Source organism: Xenia sp. Carnegie-2017, unplaced genomic scaffold, assembly GCF_021976095.1.
Source record: "Xenia sp. Carnegie-2017 unplaced genomic scaffold, XeniaSp_v1 HiC_scaffold_16, whole genome shotgun sequence".
NCBI classification, from domain to species: Eukaryota; Metazoa; Cnidaria; class Anthozoa; order Malacalcyonacea; family Xeniidae; genus Xenia; species Xenia sp. Carnegie-2017.
In genome coordinates this window covers 2146134-2168188 of record NW_025813469.1, presented here as the reverse complement: position 1 = coordinate 2168188, position 22055 = coordinate 2146134, and the positions used below count along the sequence as shown (strand labels likewise).

The window sequence follows — 22055 nt, the reverse complement described above, 5'->3', positions numbered from 1 at the left end:
ATATTCAGCAAACGGCCTTCCAAACGTTTCCTCAGACAAACAGGCGCCCTCGAGTGGCGGTGTCAGCAAGGCAACATTAAGTTCCTCGTGATTATTCGTAGCTTTAGAGGAAAGAGAACAATTTACCTCCGTCAATATTTGTTTCGGTTTCATAACATGTTTACATACTGGCGTGTGTCTTTGTGTATAATTTTAATGAGTAAATGAGAGGTTGTTCATTGTTACGGTTGATAGTTGCCGTCTACAGCGTGATTAGGAAGTTAGTCGTCTTTAAAGGTACTGTTCACAGTTTTCACTTAAATCATCAAAGAAAGTTTACGTATACATAGAATTTTGTAATGATAATATAGGAGGCTGACAGCAGCCACTTGCTAATTGATATTTTTCCATAAAATTCAATGTGTTGGTACCCTTTACCTGCTGCTTATTCTGATGTTTGTTAGGATTATATCAATTAGTCATGCTTGCTCAGTTGTTTAACACCTAGCAAAATAGTCTAGTGTTCAAAGAATCATATTTTTTATCATAGAGTCTCTCTTTCTTCAAGATGTTCTTATAGGAATTAGAATTGAACTACATTCGTTACTTTACACTATACAAATATCTGTTTTAACTACAAAGTCAAATGTTCAAACTTACAGCTTTAACTTTATTTCAGCAGTCTTGTTCATCTCATAGCATGATCGAGGATTTTTAAAACCATCTATCAACAAATGCTTCATTTTTTTAAACTATTTAGTTTATACAGTCTTGCACCATATAAAATTACGAAAACGCTATAGTCGCTAGGTTGCTTAGTTTTGAACTTGAAATTTTGCCTAATGTATTGAAGGCAAAGGGTGCAGAAATTGATTGCAAAAGGTACATATAGCATGCCAACACATCTCAAGGAAAATTCATTGTCGAATCTGCATTTATAGTCAGGTGGATTTTATTTTGTCAATTTTTTTACTGGTTGACAATTTGTGCGTCAAAAATTATTTGCCTCTCGTCAAGCTTAACTCCAATTTTTATATTCTTATGCAATGTGTAGCAGCACAAAAGCATTTTAATTTGCATTAAACTTCCCGTTAAATGAGCTGAAATTATCGTCGCATTTGTGACGAATAAATTAGGCTGGAGGAGATCCTTGTCTGACATTTCAACATGCGCTTGAGATGGGCACTTGCGATTTCTGCGCAGTGATGGAAATTGTAGTAATCCGCAGTAAAATACGGAGGTAATTTTTTCCTTAACAAGGGAGTCGAGCGGTAAATTGTATTGTATTTGTATAAATTTCGATCCTACTTTGTCGGCATTTGGCCATCATCATAACAGATGCTGGTTGTTGCTAGCCGATCATTATCAACATCGTCCTTTGCTGTTTTGACTTTCCGACGAAAGTTGACAGGTGCTTCAGTGTATTTTTGATTTTGTGCGTCGAGTTTTTTGTTTCTGAATTGTCATAAAAGAGACGCGAGTTTGAATGAAACAACATCATAAAAAAATAAAATCAACTCGTTATGTTTTAGAAAAGCAAGTCACCGATCCTACACGTACATATTTAACGTACTTACCTTGCAATGCATGATAAAACCGTTATTTTTAATGCGCTCATTGTTGAAATATGCACCGCCAAAACATAAATTACTTAATGAAGAGACCACCAGCATAAGTGTTATGCTCAAATAGAAGAAAATTACAAGCTAGAAAGTAATAGTGCATTAACATTGATGGATGAGAAGAGTACGCACGAAATCTATAGTTTTGCTGCTGTTTTTTTTTTCATTAAGCAACATTTTAGCATTTCAGTTGGATTTTCGCTAAAAACACTTGTTTTTTTGAGTGATATCAGGCTTGTGTTGATCAGGACGCCATATTGTTGTCTGATGACGTATTCTTAGTCAATTCGCGAGATTTCTACCTGAACGTCGGAAGACCAACTCTTTAGAAGAGGAAATTAAATTTTCATTCGTTTTCCGCTAAACACTTCACTTTATGTCGGTTCGTCAGAATGTGAAACTTCTGTGAGGAGAAATTAAATTTTGTTTTTCAATTTTATATTATTTTCAGCTTCAAATTGAAAATTTTCAGCTTAGGTTACATGTTTGCCGTTGCTTTGCTAATGGCGCAGCCCGCCAAAAAAATTTATATCTGTATAAAGAAGTGCCGAAACTCCCAAGTCTAGTTTCTGTGTTAAATTTTCAGGCGGCTTATTGCATTTAAAAACATATCCGACCTGTCGGTGTAGCTGTTCGTATCAGTACCAAATTTTGTAGACCACAGAATTCAGCTTCATTTTGGCCACATTTCCAATAAGCGCTGTTCAACAAAGTAATAAACAATTAGATTTAAAACCGATACATATCACAGAGAGCCTAATTTTGCGTTATTACATGGCATTAATGACATTTTGCCGCTATTAGCTTTAGTGAAAATTTCTACCTCCAGAAACCTCTACCATTGTAAAAAAAGGAAATCATTGATTTTGGAATCCTTGGACGCTGCCCATGGGCAAAGGAACCACGGATCCATTTTCTATCCACTAATGTACAAATATTCAGTCGGTGAACATGCAATATGTTTTTTATGTCATGCGGTGTACATTAGTGATATTGATTGTATATGTATAAAGTTGTATAAAACATTCTATTTGATGTATCGCAAAGTATACCGCTTTGTGCTCGGTACGAAGCCTAGATTAAATGAAATAGCAGCACGATTTCATTATTCACCCCAAGCATACGCGATGTGTACGTGTTTGGAAACTAATCTTTCCCCAAAAATCCCACGGAAACTTGTCATCTCTCAAAACTATTTCAATGCTTGGTATGAGAAAATTTCACATCTGTAATCTTGCTTTTGAAAAGGGTTTTCAAGAACTTTACGTAATATGTATGATATCCTTATTTCGGAGGAAATTGTTTTATGTGAATGGAGTTTTTTGATTCTTTATTAAAATTAGACTGATATCCCGCCATGTTAAAAATTTATCTTCGATATAGATTGAACATTTTAGTTACAAAAAAATTTTTCTCCCGTCAATTTTAGAGGCGGATGTTCAAAGACAGATTAGTTGTTAAATTGAACCCAACGTGGTTATCCACGATTGCAAGTTGAATCATCTGTTTATAATCAATCTTGAGGTTGTCCAACTTCATTATAATGGGAAAATATTTGCATTGAGAACTATTTACGGAAAATCTGCAAAGGGAATTCTGCTAAAAAAGAGCTGCTAATGGAGTTTTGTATGAAAGTTCGTTTCTAGTCTTGTTGTTCAAATAACCCATAATTGAACAGGTGCTTGGTCTTTGATGATTTTTTATTCTCATTTACTAAGTTAAACTGAAGTGTTGTTCCAAGCAAGAATGCATATCTACATGCCTCATCCTTTTCACTTTCATTTCAAGTTCGATTCTCCTACTCTCTTGATGTATTTGATTCACCTGCCCCCAACTTCATGTATGCAGTAAGCTGAGTGTCTTGCTCATGCACCGTCAATTTCATAGGACACTTTGCCGCCTTAAAAACTGTGCAAACTATCAAAAATGAACAAAAAGTGCATGTATTTTATTATTTTATTAGTCTTCCACGAACTCAACCTGATGTGCGGTTATTTCACGAAAAAGTAATCAGCTAAACCTTGAATTTTCGCTAGATGGCAAATGTTGTTAAAAAAAGCGTTCAAACGACCGCAAGCTGGTTTAGCTAGAGCGTGTCTATGGGGCTTATCCGTCTATCACAAGAACGCGTTATCAACCGTAAATCGCTTGATAATACTTCTCTGGGCAAACAATACCTGCAATAAGTTGTTTTCAGCTGTGGTAAATTCGTAATAGTTCATCGGGTTCATTAACTTTATATGAGCGGTGCTTTTATATGCCTTCAACGCAAGGCGATCTAATTGAGTCAAATCAAGCCGATGAGGCTTGCGATGGATATTAGTGCCATAAGAGTCAAGTGTTTTACTTTCGGCAACCTTCAGCCTGGATTGGCCCTATACACGTACTTAAATCCCCCGCGTCGAGGCCAACTTTCGGTATTTGTACATAAGACACAGCGTCAAACAGTGTGAGCACAACTAAACAATAGAGCTGATGTGAACAAAACAAGCACACACAGCTTGGGTGTTTGAGTCGTTATTAGGAGGACTAACGTTAAAATATTCTGTGCTTTGCTGCAACTATTAAAATTTCACAGGTAAACGTTATGCTTTGACTTTGATCTACGCCCTGCATTGATTTAACCAGTAATATATGTATGCATTTCGATTTGTATGTCGGCTGTGTACATCGTCTATTTCGTTTTCACGGGACCGTCTTTTTTAGTTCAATGAAATTATCGTTTCACCGTTTTAGGTGAACGAAAGCCGAACTCATGGCCGGCAATTGCATTTCCAGATCTCAAATTTTAGTGGAGTACAAAGAAGCGACTAGTACATCCCAATCAAGTTCGAGAAGACAACAAAGACGCGCAAGTAAAATTTAGAAATTGTTTTCGGATTTTGATTTCTTCTCTTTGTTATATTGAATACCATTTTATTGTGGGCATGTCCGCATCTTTGTCGCTTCTTCAATCTTTGCCAAAAAAGTTGAAGTCAGAGAGAAGGATTACATTAATTTCATGGGCTCAGCTAGTGGGTCTCTCCTTGTTTAGCTTGACCATTGTTCGTCATTAATCGCAAAAAAACAGCTTTAACGAGAAGGTGACTTTTAATTTGCACCGTCATTATTTATTCCACGTACAGTAATTTTACTATTTTATAAATATTTAAAAAGTCAGTACAACGACAAACTGATCATGGCAATGTGTAGATAAAAAATACTGTTTCTCAAATACCAAAATTTGTATGGTTGGCATTTTTTGAATAGCTACTTTCCATCAGTCAATATTGCTGTCGTGCAAGGACATCATGCCTTTTCCCAGTATTTTCTTATTCTTTTAAAACTCATTCGCGATCCTCTTTTTGTGTTTCAGAATCGCAGCAATTTTTGCTTCAAGTTTGGAGGAAAGTCTCTACAAAAGGTATGCCCTTCAGTTCCTGTCATGAACGTTCTCGATTAGCAGATCATGAAAGCAGTAGATAATTGTGCTCTCAACTATAATGAAGTCGAAAAAGCTATTTGATGACCTCTTGTTCAGCTGCTCAAAAGCGCAAAAACCTTAATGATGGAGTTTCAAATGAAACCTCTTCACCTAAATTGACCAATCAACTAAAATGCCACTTCGGTAGTTTTTTATCTGACGTCATTGAAACTTCTGAGGCCGCCGACAGTCGTTAAATCTGATGATTGCTTGCTTACGTTTTAGCTATTTGGAAAAGAGGTCTATTTTCACCCAGCATTGCTTGTTTTCGTTGTATGAATGCTGTTTATTGAAGCTGCAATACCGAATCATTTGAGCTACCGAGAATGATGTTAAAACAGACTGCTCAAAAAAACGTTTCTTTCTCTTATGCACTTGAATATTGGACGCTGTAATATCCTGTAGCTCTCTCGGTTCCGGGGTATTCTCACAAACATTGAACGCTTGCACCGGAAAAAACCCTTGTACACATAAACTTTACAATCATTTACTCGGTTTGAAATATTTCATTCAGTCATTCATTTCATGGGAGTTTACGGTCTTGTGATAAAATCATTTTAAACGTCGGCATTCTTGTTAACAGTGCCGGTGGCTCTGATATATATATTTATACATATTTATACATTTCCTTTCACCGCGCAATAGCTAATTCCAATATATACAGATGATACAGTGTCTAGAGATCAATGAACGAAAAGCTTTTTACAGTATTTATATTTTGAATATTTGCTCTATCTATATGGACGAACCTTACCATTTTATTTCTATATATATAGTATTCACATATAGCCTATATTTACTTTTGGTCGGTGTGTCGTTTTTAAGCGTCTAATAATATCAAAGCGTTCGGCGGCAAAATGCGTCATTCCCGACACAGGGATAAAAGAATGCACGGCCAAGAGACATTTTTTAAACTCCTCGTGATTGGCTCATAGCTGAGAGCAATTAGTGTGATTATTGATTCACTGTATGTCAATGACAGCACGACTACACATTCCGCTTATAATATTGGTGTAAATAACGCCGCTTGTAGTCCAAGCAATACGAACTGGCCAACCGCTTTTACATGCTTGGGGTTTATCGAGTCACATTTCCTCACGCTGATTGCATTTACTTCTATTGTGTTAATGTTGGAACTTGTTTTCCTCTTTTCCTGTCGCTTTAAACATTTTCGAAGTTATGGGAAAGCGTCAGAGTCGACCGTCCATTCAAGGTACATACAGCAAGCCCTCGAATGTTTCAAGTCACTCGGACTTTGAGTTTCAGTGTAATTCAAATAGATTGAGATTGTGTTTCTGTTCGTAGTAAAATTTTCGATCATATTTGTTTTGCAGCTTGGATATCTCGGGAGTCTCCCGAAGGTAGGTTAGCTATTCGATTTGATAACAAACTAGGCAATATATTCTCACATATAGATAAACTTTTATGTGCAAGTATGTAGTTATATGTATGTGTGTATTTGCTCGTATAGACGACATAAGACAATAAATAGCGTATATACTCGACTACAGTTGTATAAATTGAAATATTCATATATACTATAGGTGAATGTGTCATCATAAACGATACAAGCTCTCAAACACGACTTTTACATGAAATATTGAGACAGAAGCAAATGGTCACGTCGTACGAAGGTTATTTGGTAAACGAGGTATGTTTATTCTTCATTGTGTATCATTATATGAAAATTTCATTATATATAGTTCTCTAAAGAACACGTGTATGTATCGCAAGTGCTGAGCTCTTCTTGCTTTTAAATTTATTAAATGCGCTGATACTTGCCACTACACAAGCCATAACCTATATACATGTATATTTTATATATGTAGGTGGTCGGCTGCCGCTTGCTTTTCTTTTCATGCTGTGTACGGAGACGCAAGCGGTCGACTTTGAAAATGATCACACCATTACTGATTTTTATTTTGAGCTCTTATCGTGTATTAATTTCCCCACTGTAAATCTACCTCGTCTCTCCAGGTCGGTCGTTTCATAGCCCCCATATCGTTTATTTAGTCACGCATAGTCGATATTTGTGTGTGTATAACTTGTCTTGCTAGAATACTGTATCGCTCCGATCATTTTTAAGTGCGTAATTTTTCATTTGATATATTAAAAAAAACACGCTGTGGAATTTAAAGTGATGTTCGTCAGAAGATAAGAAGACCTTTTTATTCATTAAGCGAGATTTTAAGGGGTGCTCTTGCAAACAAGCCCGTGTAAATTACAACTCAATTTCTCTTCTTGAATTCAAGCCTCGCGCGTCTTTCTCTAGTATGTCTTTTTGCGTTGATCTCATTGTCCTTGGCAATGTTATTTGCGCGTATGCTTTAGATTACCCCCAAATTTCTTCACGAAAGGCGTTCTTTCTAGAAATGTTGCGATACATTTAGCTGCTAAATGCCTTTTTCGTTTAAAAATTGCGTCTGTTGAGGCTAATTTTATCGGAGTTTTTTTTATCACACGATCACTTGAGGGAGAAAGAAAGCTCTTTGTTCTTTTTCGAGTAAGCTTGTTATTAACGTAGAATAACAAAACAGGTCTCCTTTTACGCCTATGCCTCTTATAAAGAATGACTAACAGATGTTTAAATCATGTAACATTGCAAACTTTATGTGAATTGTGCACTTATTTTTTTAATCCGTAAACTGATAGCAACATAACATAGAGATGCATCATCGTTGATGTTTATTAAAACCAAAGACGTCTTCTTCATCATATTGAATTGCAAGAGTAATTTAATCGTCGCGTGACCATTGGCTTGTCGCTGTGATAATGGCTTGATTTTTTGTTTTCAGTCATGACCCACACGAATAGATCATACTCTGAACGCACTTTAGTGTGAAATGCAGTAATTTTGTGGTTTCAATTTAGGAAGACAATTTAGATCCGGGCGTCATGACGGACAACAACAGCGCAAACAGCAGATCTCTTGATAGTTTTCCCATAGAAAGTAAGTACGATTCGTGTTGATCCGGCGTTGTTTTTGTCGCCCGCCATTCGTCTGGAAAATTCATTAAGTGTTTGCATAATGCATCAAAAGAACCGGTCGTAAAATGGATTTCCATAAGTTTGTCGGAACTTTTTGTACGCAATTTGCGTGTTCTCGTTTTGACGGGAAGTATTTAGCTAGCGGTCTTGCACAGACTAAGTTTTTACTTTTTCTATTCCGGGTGTGGAAATTACCCCTTCTTGTATACATTTACACGCCAAAGACAAGCATAGGAAATATTTTTTATTATGCTTTGACATTTACACGCTAAGCACGTAAACGAACTTCTCACTCTATTTTTATAATTGAGCACGTAAAGCTTGAAAATAGTTTGCCGTTATGCTGTTACATTTACACGCCAAAGACATGTAAAAAAAAAACGAAGTAGATAATTGTTCCACTTATGTTAATATGATGACTCAATTTGCTTGTTTACGCATTCGGAATCGGTCACGTCAGGCAACCCGTTTTTGTATTGCTGAGCATTTCAAACATTTTTTTTAATTTCTGTGAAATTACATTCCGCGAAAGTGAGCCTGTTGATCTTTGCCTAAAACCCTGTCTTTAACAGACTTAGTGGGGTCGTCACTCACTCATCCATCTACTTGGTGGATAATATTAGCAAAAATTATTGGATTTCCTGATTAAATAGATTCTCGAACTCTAAGATTTTACAATTGGTGGTGAAAGTATGTTCTATGAGAACTCTGTTTTGTGATGTTAACCGAAATCTTAAGCAATGTTTTCTGTGTAGTTGTGGATCTTCCTAACGAGGCGAATGGCAAGCTGGTTGATATACATTTTATAAAGGAAAGAAATTCTACGGATTCTGTCAACCATCTTAAACCAGAGGTAGTAAAATCTATGAAAAACTTGTTTTCGTATCATCACGACTGTAGACATTCTAACAAGTTACGACTCGACGTTTAATATAAAGCAAAATTAAATTAAATAGGAACAAATCGCAGTAATTGGATTTTTTGACCCGTGAATCAGAAATGAAAAATTCAGGCTGCTGACTCTACTGCGCATATGCGAGTATTGGTTGAAAGATGTGACTGAATTAAGAATATAAACTTGTTTCCTTGAACATAACCGAGGGTTGTAGCCATAGGCAAACACGATTTCGTGCAAAACAGTGGATCTTTGTGCATTTCAATTGTGAAATAAAGACCGCGTAGTTTTGCTTTGAATGAAAACAGAAAAAGTTGCTTATTATAACTGGATGAAAAGAAAGAAAATATTCATTAAGCTAATTAGTTTGATGTGCTTACACTACAAAAAATATAAAGTACGCGAAAAAGCTGCTCAGGTTGCTATATAAGATCATTATAAGTGATAATCAATAACACTTCATGTAATGCTCTACGAGACGGAATACCGCTAAATCTCTCACACCTGAATAAAGATTCGTGTGACAGAGACTAAAAGCATAAAAAAGCTAAAATCTAGCACAATGACATTGGATTTTATGCCCAGATTAAAAACATAGGACTTTCCGATATCACTTAAGTTGTGAATGCTATGTTGACACGAACGTGATGAGGTCATCAATTGGGTTGAAAGCTCGTGACGTCACGTATGTTTAATTTTGTCCTTGTTTTTGTCATTTTGTACTAGGACATTGATTGTGGTGTTTCTGTCCGGTCCGTGGGCTCAGACAATCGTCAGTGGTCATTTTCCTTGTACAATTTCGAGGATAACAGCCATATTTCAAAGGAGGTAAAAAACGGTGCGCGTTTGGAGATTGATATAGGGCGGAGGGATGAGGGCGATCATTAAATGTGCTTAACGAAAATAATTTCTTTTGCACTTTACGGCGTTTTTTTTTTTACATCCGGCATCAACCTTTCATAAATATGATTGTCTTTCCGCTATGAAAATGCTTAGGCAAGTTGCTTCTTGACATGTATGTAGCCTCTCTGCCACCTTGTATACCCTCCCTGCCACCTTGTATACCCTCCCTGCCACCTTGTATACCCTCCCTGCCACCTTGTATACCCTCCCTGCCACCTTGTATACCCTCCCTGCCACCTTGTATACCCTCCCTGCGTGGATTATATCTCAAAACAACTTTTCTCCGCATATTGACAGACATCTTGTAAGCAAACGCTCAAGTTTAATGGGAAAACGTTAATCTAATCGCTTGCAAAAACCAAACAGCTCTTTTGCTAAGCTTGCAATGACATGCATGTCTTTCTTAACCATTGTAGGACTTGACAAATTTGGTGAGATCTATTTATAACGCATTGGGTAAGTCGGTCGAAAAAGCCAACAAAAAAAGCACGAACGATCGTGTAAAGAAGGTAAAAGTACACATATCTGTGTCGAAAGACACGTCCACGCGTGAGACACGTGGTACAGCAATCGTTCCGCGGAGAGAAGTCGTTATTGGAGCCGAGCATATCACGGCAGAAAGCATAGAAAAACTCCAGAGGTTCAAAATCAAGGAAAGTGGATCTAGTGACGAAGCTTTGACAAATCTGAAACGTAAGAGTAGAAAAAATACTTGCTCAACTGTTCAATTGCTAAACAACGATTTGAGTAGCGGCAGGTCGTATTCGGACAAGTTAGAGCAATGTAAATGTTTCTCTCGTGAAGGTCATGTAAGATCACACAAAAAAGGGGTGAAAAATTGTAATGTCTTGGAGGAAAAGTCTACTTTACCTGCTCGTATGAAAACCGAACCGGGAAGTTGTTGGGTCAGTTCAGGGCATGATCTCCACCAATTGAATGAGAAGAAACACAAATCCTCAAGATCACATAGACGTCCATGCAGACAATTGCCGACTTCAGACATCCACATGCCTGCCTACTCATCCCTCTGGGGCCGGGTATCGCCGGTAGTCGACGACCATGACGATCAAACTCGTGTACACCATTTCTCCGGTTATCATTTACCGGTAACCGTTAATTTTCGAAAGGATGTACCTTCAGATCCGAGCTATGCGTATCACGCTGACGAGAATAAGTATTTGTACATGCATGCTGCACCAAGGCAACCTCCGTGTGACGAGCAACGTCACAGCCGACGTCATAAGAACAAACATCGTAGGGCACGTGAAAATGGGGATAAAGGCCTGGGAATCTCGATGCATCATGGCACTACATCTGTTGTTCACAAACATGAACACGTGCATCATCATTATCATCACTATGGGGAGAAGAGATAAAATTAATTGACTTACTTGTTTTGCTGCGGCGAAACCTATTGTCGAGCAAGTAAAGGAAATCTGTGACTATCGACTCTCTGGATCATCTCAATTTGAGCTTGAAGCAGGAAAAATTAGGATTTCGCTGACTTTATTGTCGAGCATTGACCGACTCATGTGTATAAAAATTGTCCTTGATCTTAAACAAAATATACCCACCGTGCTTGGAGGATTTCTGTAGCCTTTCCTGGCCAAAGTAGAAAGAATGTCCCACTTTCATACACAAACTTTAAATGAAAGCCATAGTAAAAAATATGTAATCATTTAATGTAAGAAATAAATAAATATCTTTCAAACATTCTTAGCGACAACTGCACAGATTTTAAAAAAAATTTACAGGATATAGTTTAATGATTTCTCATGTTCATTGGTTTTAACTACTTTTCAACCACAAACGCATTTTACTTTATCCAACGTGTTTTAAGTTACGAAGCAAAAGTTTTGGAGTACTGTTGCCCGTGGGAGACCTCACAAAAGTGGGTTTTTACTTTTTCAGGCACAGAGACCCATTGCCTTTTTGCCTGTGATGCATTAAACAGACGTCCGATCGATTGAGCGATCTACATGTTCTCCCTGTCGGTTCATCGTGTACTGGGGGGGTACGTTCGAATGCACCATCTGGTTTTGTCTGCGTGCACGATTCAATTTTTCTCTAGTACTGTAGTAGAGCCATCCTTGCCAAACGCCCGCAATAATACCAAAACTTACAGCTATACCAGCTGAAATAAGCAACCACAATCCGTACTGAGGTAGCTTCTTACGTTTACGTTGTTTATTTTCATTCTGGTTAATATTGGACAGGTCTTCGTTTTTATGTCTCCTCGACGCGTTACTACATTCATGACGATGAGGGTCCGTTACCAGGCCGCGCCGGCATCGTCTGGTGCATTTCCCCGTGGTGCAATCGCAGAACTTCACACAATTTCTACAGGCTGTCTTGAAATTTTCTGGACATCCTTTCTTGCAATATTTGTCGCAAATATGATTTTCGTGGGCCGTGTAGTTAAATTGATGTGAACACGTACCGTACAAGTTGAGATACCATCCTTTGAAAGTTCCAATTAAATCGTCCGTGCTCACGATTTCTAGTTTCCAGGTTCCGCGTGGATTCTCGCCCCAGTTAAAAACAGTCATGAACGGCCACTTTTTGAAACCTTTGTTGCTGAAATCCAACTTACGCAAACCAAGAAGTTTGGATTTCGTTCCAGAGGGAGAAATCAAGTTGATTATCAAAGACCCTCGTCGTTCGTGCTGCAACGTGACGTATGCTACCACGTGCTCAAGTTTTGTAACGCACTTGTTACCAATTTGACTCATACAGCCATCAGTAGTTATAGTGGAAGTCAGTACTTTGTTCGCACGTATTTTTCGATTATAAATAACATCGTCACCGTAGCACATGTGCTGAGTGGTAGCGGTGCGCCATCCTGGATCACGTGCACGTTTTACAAGGTTGGCAGTATCCAAGAGACCAAATCCATACTTATTATTAACGTGAAAACCAACACCGTTCACGTGCCAATCAGGATCCATTTTGTCCGTCATGCGTGACGTCTCAACAATCAAGTGTTGCAAATCACGCCATGTAAGGTCGGGGTTGGCTTCCAACACCAAGGCAAATATACCTAGAAAATGAGAATTCATAAGTTCAACAAGTTGAAAACGAGTTAAACAGGTTTAACTTGCTGAGTTTAATGTGCAGTGAAAATTTGAACCAACCTGCCGCGAGTGGTGCGGCTGCAGAAGTCCCCGTATGTGACTTGGTGCACATATGATAAAGATCGGTTGTCGCAATCTTCTTGTTTGTATTTCGATTTTTCTTGCCACTGCTGAATGTAACCGCAAGGGTTGACGGACAGGGCTCAGCATACCACGGCGACTTTCCCAGGTCATTTACGGCACCAATGGAAATCGTATATATACTAGTGATGTAACCATCGCAGTTACAATAATCGTTATAATCACCACCGTTACCAGTGGCCCATACGAATATGGAACCTTTACCATTGCGACCTTCGTTTACACCTGAAACCGCACAAACAAAACACGTGCATATTTTTAAAGATAAACAAATCTGTTACGTTGTGCGAAAAGATTGCCACTCGTTAGTTATTACAGTTAGCACATATAATGTGTTAACTAGTCAGTCCACGCGTCAGCCGAACTCACCTTTTTTCAAAGCTTCCTTCGCTGTCTTGCCTGGTCCATCCACCTTTACCCCCTTGTCTTCGGGTCCCCAACTGCTGCTGTAAATGTCAATGTAGTTCCGCGCATGACTAAGCGAACTGCCTTCCACGGCATCGGTGACGTCACCATCAAGCATACGTATTCCACCAATCCCGGCATTATAAGCAACTCCAACTCCGCAGACGTCATTGTTTGCAGCTGCTGCAACTTCACCTGCACACCTTCCGAAAGATAGTTACATGTTGAACGCGGAGTGAGAAATTCCTTTCGTCAGGTGACTTTGCACTTATGTTCAGTAACATATATAGCAACATAAATTAATTCTAATCATTCTTTATCACTACATAATTCTTTGCTAACGGCATTAGAACTATTGGTGATTGGCTGAAAAATGCCCAATCCTCAAACTGACTTTACTGTTGTAAGGAAACTCAACTTTTCAGCTTATGACAAGAAAAAAAGACAATAGGATGTGTGTGTACCTGGTGCCGTGTCTATTCGTGTTGCGTGGTGTGTATTTTGGCGAAGGATTGGAGTCTCGACCGTTGTAGTCATAGCTGGCACGTGCGTCATAATTCGATTTCAGGTCAGGATGCGTGAACTCGATTCCATCGTCCAGAATTGTTACCACAACACCACGGCCAGTGATACCTTGTCTCCACACTGGAGTCACGTTTATGTCACGGTGTTTAGAGACTGAAAATAAATATTTCAGTTTAATTCCTGTGAACACTGTCCGCGCTCAGAATTTAGTCAAAAATCCACATCTTTTTAATAGATCCACAACTACATGACGTCATGGGCGTTTGGTGGATGAGAACAAGATATCAAACTTGATCGTCAACACTCAATATTTGAAATGTCAAGTGAATGAAAGCTTCAAACTGTTGAATTGTTGAAGTTTGAAATATCAACAATTGACGGTTAGTTTTTGCCTAGTAACTGGACGTATCGGTTCGCCTTTATTGAGCGAAACGTTAAGTTCACCGGCATTCGATAGGCGGCCGTTAAACTTCTAGAGTATGTGTCTGAAACAATGAATAATTGTTTGCTAAACAATTGCTGGTGGCGCCATTATTATCCCGTCAAATGTCATTTTACTTATAGTAAAAGAGAAAGTGAAAAAGACCGCATCATTTTACTCTATCCTGCAGGTAAATCTCTATATTTGTCATTGAATATATCAGTTGGGAAAATCAAATGGTTCATTTAACACTTGGTGGATATTAATTCGCGAATGTAATCGGCCAAATTCGAATGTAACGTTTTGACTATAAGAAGAACCTTCGTAACAAAAATATTGTAAGAAAGGGTTCTAATTGAGCACGTTGGATCATTTCGATGTTTGTGTAATTGCGACACATGTCTACATGGACAGTGATCATAACTCACTTTTCAAACGACGTATTTAAACTATTCCGGCATTTTTCAAAACACACCGGTAAACACAGTTGACAAAACAGTCGGAATCTTGCCCACGCAACAATAAAGAAGTTTTTTTAAATAATTTCGAATCGCTCCCCATTTGAGTCGCAGTTAAATGACTAGTCAATTTTCTTCGGCTCATATACCTACACGCAATTGCCATGCTGTCGATATTAAGTACTTAATTATAACGAGAGAAATCGAATACTCTCAATAGAATTGCGTTCTTAAGCACGGTATTTCAAGATTTTATTGAATGTGAATTTGAATCCGACAATGATCTTATACTAAAGAAAAGATCGATTCTTATTCATCATATATATATACTTACTGAGCGTCCGCTATTGGAGTCTTAATCCACTTATATCGCAAAACAAACTTGATGAAACATTTGTACAAATTATTTCAAGATTTACAATGTTGTATCACTCGAGGAAAAAGCTATACTTTCGAAAAACTTACATCACTGCCACTTTAATAGCCAGTGCTATTTTAAGCTAAAATAACATGAATTTCGATGTAAACCTGCTCTTCGGATATTATTGGGGGAAATGCAAGTATTACCTTTGATTTTATCTCTTCAAACGCAACCTGTATAAATGTTGTGTTAGTTGATAAGAACTTTTAATCCACCATGAAACAGAAGGGCTGTGAATACTTACAAAACCTTAATAAACAGCTGTATAACATTATGAACGCGAATTAGAAGGAATTCGATCTTATCGAAGTAATCTTCGACATTGTTTTGTAGTCGTTGTTTATCGGTATACCGAATGCTTTTAGATTCCGAACACCGATTCACCACACTATATAGCTTGAACATATGTCACAAAAATTTATGATCGCTTCTCTTTACAGAAGAAGAAACTTTGTTAAGTCAGCGAATTCGCAATCTCAGAAGATTGCATTCAATGCAGTGCATTGTAGTCAGGCCTCATGATTTGACGATTCGAATTGTGAGGTTGCCCCGTTGACTTACCATTATTTTTTAAATACCACTGATCCTTATATAAAGGATCATGGAAGTCTCTCTTCACCCGTGTCAATATCTTCTGCTGTGCGCTCCATTTCACAGATGGGTCCATACGTAAAATACGAGTTGCTTGTAAAACGCTTCGACGGCGTCTGCGAGGCACGGAGTTTCTCATAAGCAAATAAAAACCGTCTAACGAACCGATTTTTCCCCCATATTCGAAGTCATATTTTTTTGCTATTCGCTTAGCATTTTCTTCGTTGTCCGTTTCAATCACCCATGTGTTTGTATAATCGCATTGGGCACCCTTGCGTGTTGAGACGTACACAAGGAGAACGAAGGAAATTTGATAAAATATCTTAAAATCCGACATTGCGTGCTTTTCTTGATCGTCGTTCGTCGAACAAAAGGCTCTTGCCTAATTGTCTTGCATGATTATAGTTCAAATGTTCCCGTTTACACAGCCATTTTTCCTTGAATGTGTGCCTCGTTCTGAATGCCTCACAGATGCTATCTGAACTGTTTCTTTGTTATGCCATCGTTCCTGTCATACATTGATTAAATTGATATTGTCACATGACTAATGTTTGGCTAATCCGAAGATCCGATTGGTCGTACGAAATTGTAATTCAAGTTATTGCTTGAAAGAATTTCAAATGTTACAAATCACCAAAATTAAAACTTATAAATATTAATTAGTGTATCAATTGAGAATTCTTTGTAAAGTTTGAGATGAATTTATGCTTTTACGAATCATGTTCAGTAAAGTTATAAAAGGTATTTCTCCATTTACGAATCATGTTCAGTAAAGTTATAAAAGGTATTTCTCCATTACGTATATCAAGCATAATATCTAAATAATACCCTTCAATAATGTCAGTCAAATCATTTTGGACATTTATATCGATGTTTTTAAGGCCGTCGATGGTATGACTCTTTAATGACTTTCTAGGGTATATGAATTCGTCCTTCACTCATCGACCGGATGCCTAAACCAAAATTATAATTGTTGGCAGTTTTCAATTGCATTGACAAAAAATTTTATCGTCACAGGAGGTTAAACGCCCTATCTGTTTAATCCAAAATGTTTGTTCAATATTGAATAGTGCAAGCGCAGGAATGCATGTACTTTCGTGATAAGACGTCGTCTCGTTGACGACCGAGGACAAATGCAGATTAAGTTTGCATTGCAACGCTATTGCGCATGTCGGCGTGAGAACGAGCGAGCAGAATGTTTGAATACGAAGGATTTTATAAACGTCATATAAACTAGAAAAACTTCCTTGCCAATTCGATAAGTTACGTTTATCACTTGCTTTTCATCATATTTTTATTAACTTAGAATGTAAATACGAAGCTCTCGACCTCCCATTGAAAATGTGTTATTAAAAGAAACAGCATGTCAGCGATAATTTGAAATGTATGCTCTTCAGATGTAAATTAGTTATGCGCCAGTTGTGCTAAGCGTAAGTATAGCTTTTAGCAAAAAGTGTAAAACATGAACGTAACAGCTTTTCGTGCAATCCGTTTAACACTGGTGAATGATCACTTTTAATTAGTCAAAAAAAAACATTTCTATTCTTATAAAAATTTCGGTTATGTTTAATGAAGGAGATGATTCGAAATTTTGCGTCCTGTAGGAGATAGAGAGAGAGGTTATGTTTCGGTTATGTTTAATGAAGGAGATGATTCGAAATTTTGCGTCCTGTAAGAGATAGAGAGAGAGGTTATGCGGTTAGGAATGAACACCACGATGCCAAAACCCCGAAGTTCATTTCCGTTGCTGTTGTAAAGTCTTTGCCATTGTGTGATTTCTATGCCAACATCTGGCCAAAGGACTCGTTTTGTCTCAAAAATCCTTGATCCGGCCAACATTTTTATTGCCAACAATTTGAATTCATGCCATTTGCAGCACCATCGTCAGCTAAACTTTTGTTCTTCATCTGGCCGCCGTAGAACGAAAACGTGTTAGAATTCGCAGCTGCCGAGAAGATATAATTGATCGTGCAGACCTATAGCTAACAAACCGTATGAGTTAAGTCGCGCTTGGTATGTTTTTGTATGTTTGAAAACAATAGAATTCTTGATAAATGTATTATCACAGTGTCCTGAAATTTGCTTAGCACGACTAAAACGGGCTGCGGTGTTGGCTACGTTTATTTTTTTGTCAGTCATTCTTTTGTCGGCAAATCTCCCAAAATCGGATTTTACTGATTAAGAATAGATGCGATTTTTCCACCTGGTGGCAAATTTCATTTCATGTTAAGTGGAAATCAGCTTTGGAAATAGCAGTACACTTTCCTATGATAACTTTTTCATCAACAATGTTGTCATTTAGATCGAGTTCACGTCATGTTCTAGGAAAGCTTAGATGCTACACGAATTGCTAATTGACTAGTCGAAAGATAAGGCTTTAGAAAAAGCATTCTATAATAAAAACTGCATTTTTGCTCGGATCTCCTAGGAACATCATATATGACAATGTAAGAAGGAAAATAATAGTTTGTAAAGTAAATGTTTTTAATTTTCAAACCCGCACCAATCGGGTTTGTTTCTGCGCTTCAATTATTAACTTTGAAAATTCAACACCGTGACAAGTACTAAACGCTAAAATTCTCCCCAGGAGTTGTTATATATCTTTGACGGCTTCCTTGTTCACGCTCATTCTTCGCCTTGCTTTCTTCCAGAGACTACATCATGTCAACGCTCTCCAAACGGTATCGAATCAAACAGGTGGACATAATTTCAACCTTGTGTACATATGGTAACAATTTTCATGACCAGTTTCATCCTTCTAGCGATAGTATCATCAATGGTATCACGAGACGCAGTTTTGATGATTTTATTTGAATGTCTCGGCCTGATGTCGCGCTCTGAATATTTTCGGCTTAAAAGAGGTTATATGATTTTACATCTGGAGCATTGTTGCAATTGATTGGATACAATTGCAATTTATGCGAATACCTTTTCGGATGGATTAAAGATGGACTGTGTTATAAAAGGAATTCGCTCCGGCAAATAACATTGACCTCGGTCTGAATAATTCTTGATATGATGCTCAACCTCATCCAATAATTGTTTATTATATTTGTTGATTCATAATGGGATATAACAACTGAGATATCAGCAGATTATATCGCCTGCTACGAATAAAAACAATGTTTTTCATTGTTTGTTTTAGTTTTAAAGCCAACTCAGTTTATGTGAAAGACTGGAAAGACTTGCAGCTATAAGGTATTGCATTTATGAGTGAATTTGTTCACAGGACTACTCTTTTATTATTCTAAAGTCAACTTTCGCATTTCTATAAATTTCATTTGTTCCATAATGTGTGTCACTTTTCTATGTATAATTCACAATGTCTGCATGATAATTTGATCGCCTTTATATCAAGTATTGGTTGATTAAAATCATGTAGACATTATTAAAGAGCAGCAATGATTTTTTGACCTGGCCTCTGTGATCCCCTTGCTTACATACTTTAGTTATATAGACACTATTCATTACATAATCTTAACTCGCATTCTAACTCAAATCCAAAATCCAATCCTAACTCAAATCCAAACTTTAATGCTATCTCAAATGGAAATTTAAATCCAAACTCTTATGCTAACTCAAATCCAAACTCCAATCCTAACCGTTCAGTTTTCTAGATGGATGGTGATGTATTTGAGAAGATAACTCGTGATGATTTCATTCACGGGCAGTTTCCCGAGAATTTCATGTGGGGGGCAGCTTCGGCGGCGTATCAGATCGAAGGAGCTTGGAACGAGGATGGCAAAGGCGAGAGTATATGGGATCATTACTGCCATTTGGAACCCAGTCCTATACGCAATCATGATACTGGTGATGTGGCTTGCAATAGTTACCATTATTACAAGAAAGATGTTGAAATTTTGAAAGAATTGGGCGTCGGTTTTTATAGATTTTCTCTCTCGTGGCCACGAATACTTCCAAATGGGACACTCAGTTGTATTAATGAGAAAGGTAGTGTTTTTATCATTTCATAATAAAAAGTACGTCCACGCGATTAATGTGTTGAAAAAATGTCTTCTCTTCTTAATAGGAATAGATTACTATAATAAGCTCATCGACGAACTCGTCAGTAGTGGAGTACAACCAATGATAACGTTGTATCATTGGGATCTACCTCAGACGCTTCAAACTCACTACGGTGGCTGGCTAAATGACGGGATACAAGACTTCTTTAATGACTATGCTAGGTTTGTTTAAAAATTACATTTTATCCAGATCAGTACTCGCACTTGAAAGTTGAATGATCACTATATGTTACTTAAATATTGGCATAGCTTGAGGTAAACACAGCCTAGTAGTCGCCTGAAGCTCTCAACGTGAGGTCTGGAAAATTTCATTCAGACCAAATTATAGATATCAACAATACATGTGTGATGAGGTTCGCCAAGCTACGATTTCCTTAGGTGATGAAGTTTATAAGTTAACCTAGCTACAATTCTCTTAGATACCTAGAATTACCTAGAATTACCTTACAACGTGAAAATTCGGTCCATATATGAGGAAACTCCCCGAGAAAATTGCTTCGTTTATTTCAGATTATGTTTCCAGCGCTTTGGTGACCGTGTCAAATATTGGATTACCCTCAACGAACCATGGGAAGTGGCCATACCTGGTTACTGTCGTGGTGAAACAGCTCCTGGTCACCGGGATATGGCTAAGGGTGCTTATATCGCTGCAAAGAACCTTATTTTATCACATGCTAAAGCTTGGCATACCTACGATAAAGAGTTTCGTGCTACGCAACATGGGTACATATCTATTACGATTGACTCGAGCTGGCCCGAGTCCTTTACGGCTTCAAACGAGGACCAAATGGCGAGCGAAAGATTTCTAGCGTTTCATCTCGACCTTTTTGCCCATCCCATATTCGTGAACGGTGACTTTTCGAACATTGTGCAACATCAAGTACTGAAGCATTGCCAAGCCGCTGGTCTTGAGTCGAGACTGCCACGTTTTAGCGAAGAAGAACGTAAAATCGTGAAGGGAAGTCACGATTTTTTTGGCCTCAACTTCTATCGTTGTCAGTTGGTGAAACACAAATCTTCTCTCAACGGCATGAAGACGCCACAAAGTTTTGACAAGGACCGAGAGACGGAGGAATTTCTGCATTCATCCTGGCCACGAACTGATGCGACATGGTTACGCATGACTCCGTTTGGGATGCGTCGAATACTGAAATTTATCAAAGAAAACTATGGTAATCCTCGAATTATTATAACTGAGAACGGTTGTACACAGGCCGGCGAGCATGATGCGATCGATGAAAATGCCTTGCATGATTATTTCCGCGTGGATTGGTACCGAAGATACTTGAACGAGGTTCGTTGATATTGTTGATTGTTGAAATACTTCATGTTGTAATCTTTATTGATTTTTGTCGTCTGATTCGACGGAGTTCATTAGCACGAGCGTTGAGTTCAGGTCAGCAAGACCGTTTATTATCTCAACTGCTTTGTTCTTTTGTCCTTTTCTTTATATTTTTATAATTGCAACTGGTTTTTGTTAATGTTCCAAAGGTACTGAAAGCGATAAAGTTGGATGGCGTTGACGTTGCTGGATACATGGCATGGTCACTGATGGATAATATGGAATGGAATGATGGGTACAGTTTGAGGTTTGGATTATATAGAGTAGATTTCGAAGACCCGCAAAGAAAAAGAACACCCAAGCTTTCCGCCCGCTATTATAAAAAGGTCATTCAAGATAACGGATTCTTAGCTTAGCCGTGTCCTCAGGTTGACGGTAGTATGTTTTGCGCATACTTACTGCGCACATCAAATCCTCTTGTGAACGTAGAATACATACTGTAGTCTGCATTGTAACATTTTCTACATTGGGGCTTTTACAATTTACGTTCTAACAACCGAATAATTTCCGACAATATTAGAAGAACTTTTAGTTGTGCGCAGAAAATATGTGCATGCAGTATCACTGTCCTTTTAGAAGAAAAGCTTTGCTACCATCCTCTTTTCAACTTGTGTTTCTTTGAAATACTGCTCTTTTACTTGAAAAAGTTTCAGTGATTTACACGACGACAATGTCGTTTTGACTTCTTAAAATTTTCAGCGCGTACTAGCTGATAACGCGCGTGATTGGTTAATGATGTCGTCATTATTTTGTAACAACCAATCATGTTGCAAATTTGACTTTACGCTTTGAAAATTCCGCC

The 22055-nt window shown here is 37.9% G+C and overlaps 3 protein-coding genes and 1 long non-coding RNA gene across 17 annotated transcripts; 2 read left to right on the top strand and 2 right to left on the bottom strand.

Annotated features, from left to right (window-relative positions):
• Positions 1-103: 103 nt before the first annotated feature.
• LOC124436937 (protein naked cuticle homolog 2-like) lies at positions 104-11565 on the top strand. Of its 3 annotated transcripts, none has more exons than XM_046986913.1 (9): positions 104-276; positions 4338-4456; positions 4957-5004; positions 6399-6425; positions 6609-6715; positions 7936-8014; positions 8808-8905; positions 9674-9775; positions 10267-11565. In XM_046986913.1, exons 2-9 carry the CDS (start codon positions 4357-4359, stop codon positions 11224-11226), a joined length of 1521 nt encoding a protein of 506 aa, XP_046842869.1. In that variant the 5' UTR covers positions 104-276; positions 4338-4356; the 3' UTR covers positions 11227-11565. The 3 variants fall into 3 exon arrangements, with proteins under 3 accessions (XP_046842869.1, XP_046842871.1, XP_046842872.1); XM_046986915.1 differs by lacking the exon at positions 104-276 and adding an exon at positions 3939-4179; XM_046986916.1 differs by lacking the exons at positions 104-276; positions 4338-4456; positions 4957-5004 and adding an exon at positions 5989-6277.
• On the bottom strand, positions 1799-2513 carry LOC124436944. Its single transcript, XR_006945548.1, has 3 exons — positions 2425-2513; positions 2219-2301; positions 1799-2004 (listed from the first exon to the last, which is right to left on the bottom strand). It is a non-coding gene; the product is annotated as an uncharacterized LOC124436944 (long non-coding RNA).
• LOC124436935 (proprotein convertase subtilisin/kexin type 4-like) lies at positions 11512-16403 on the bottom strand. Its single transcript, XM_046986909.1, has 5 exons — positions 15857-16403; positions 13935-14148; positions 13435-13673; positions 12985-13290; positions 11512-12890 (listed from the first exon to the last, which is right to left on the bottom strand). The coding sequence occupies exons 1-5, from the start codon at positions 16221-16223 to the stop codon at positions 11797-11799; spliced, it is 2220 nt and encodes a 739-aa protein (XP_046842865.1). The 5' UTR covers positions 16224-16403; the 3' UTR covers positions 11512-11796.
• Positions 14289-21799, top strand: LOC124436938 (cytosolic beta-glucosidase-like). Of its 12 annotated transcripts, XM_046986920.1 has the most exons (8): positions 14289-14472; positions 14560-14606; positions 18538-18614; positions 19032-19084; positions 19504-19837; positions 19917-20073; positions 20422-21205; positions 21403-21799. In XM_046986920.1, exons 5-8 carry the CDS (start codon positions 19504-19506, stop codon positions 21607-21609), a joined length of 1482 nt encoding a protein of 493 aa, XP_046842876.1. In that variant the 5' UTR covers positions 14289-14472; positions 14560-14606; positions 18538-18614; positions 19032-19084; the 3' UTR covers positions 21610-21799. The 12 variants fall into 12 exon arrangements, with proteins under 12 accessions (XP_046842876.1, XP_046842877.1, XP_046842878.1 ...); XM_046986921.1 differs by lacking the exon at positions 18538-18614; XM_046986922.1 differs by having other exon boundaries at positions 14289-14606; positions 18538-18583; positions 19496-19837.
• Positions 21800-22055: the final 256 nt, after the last annotated feature.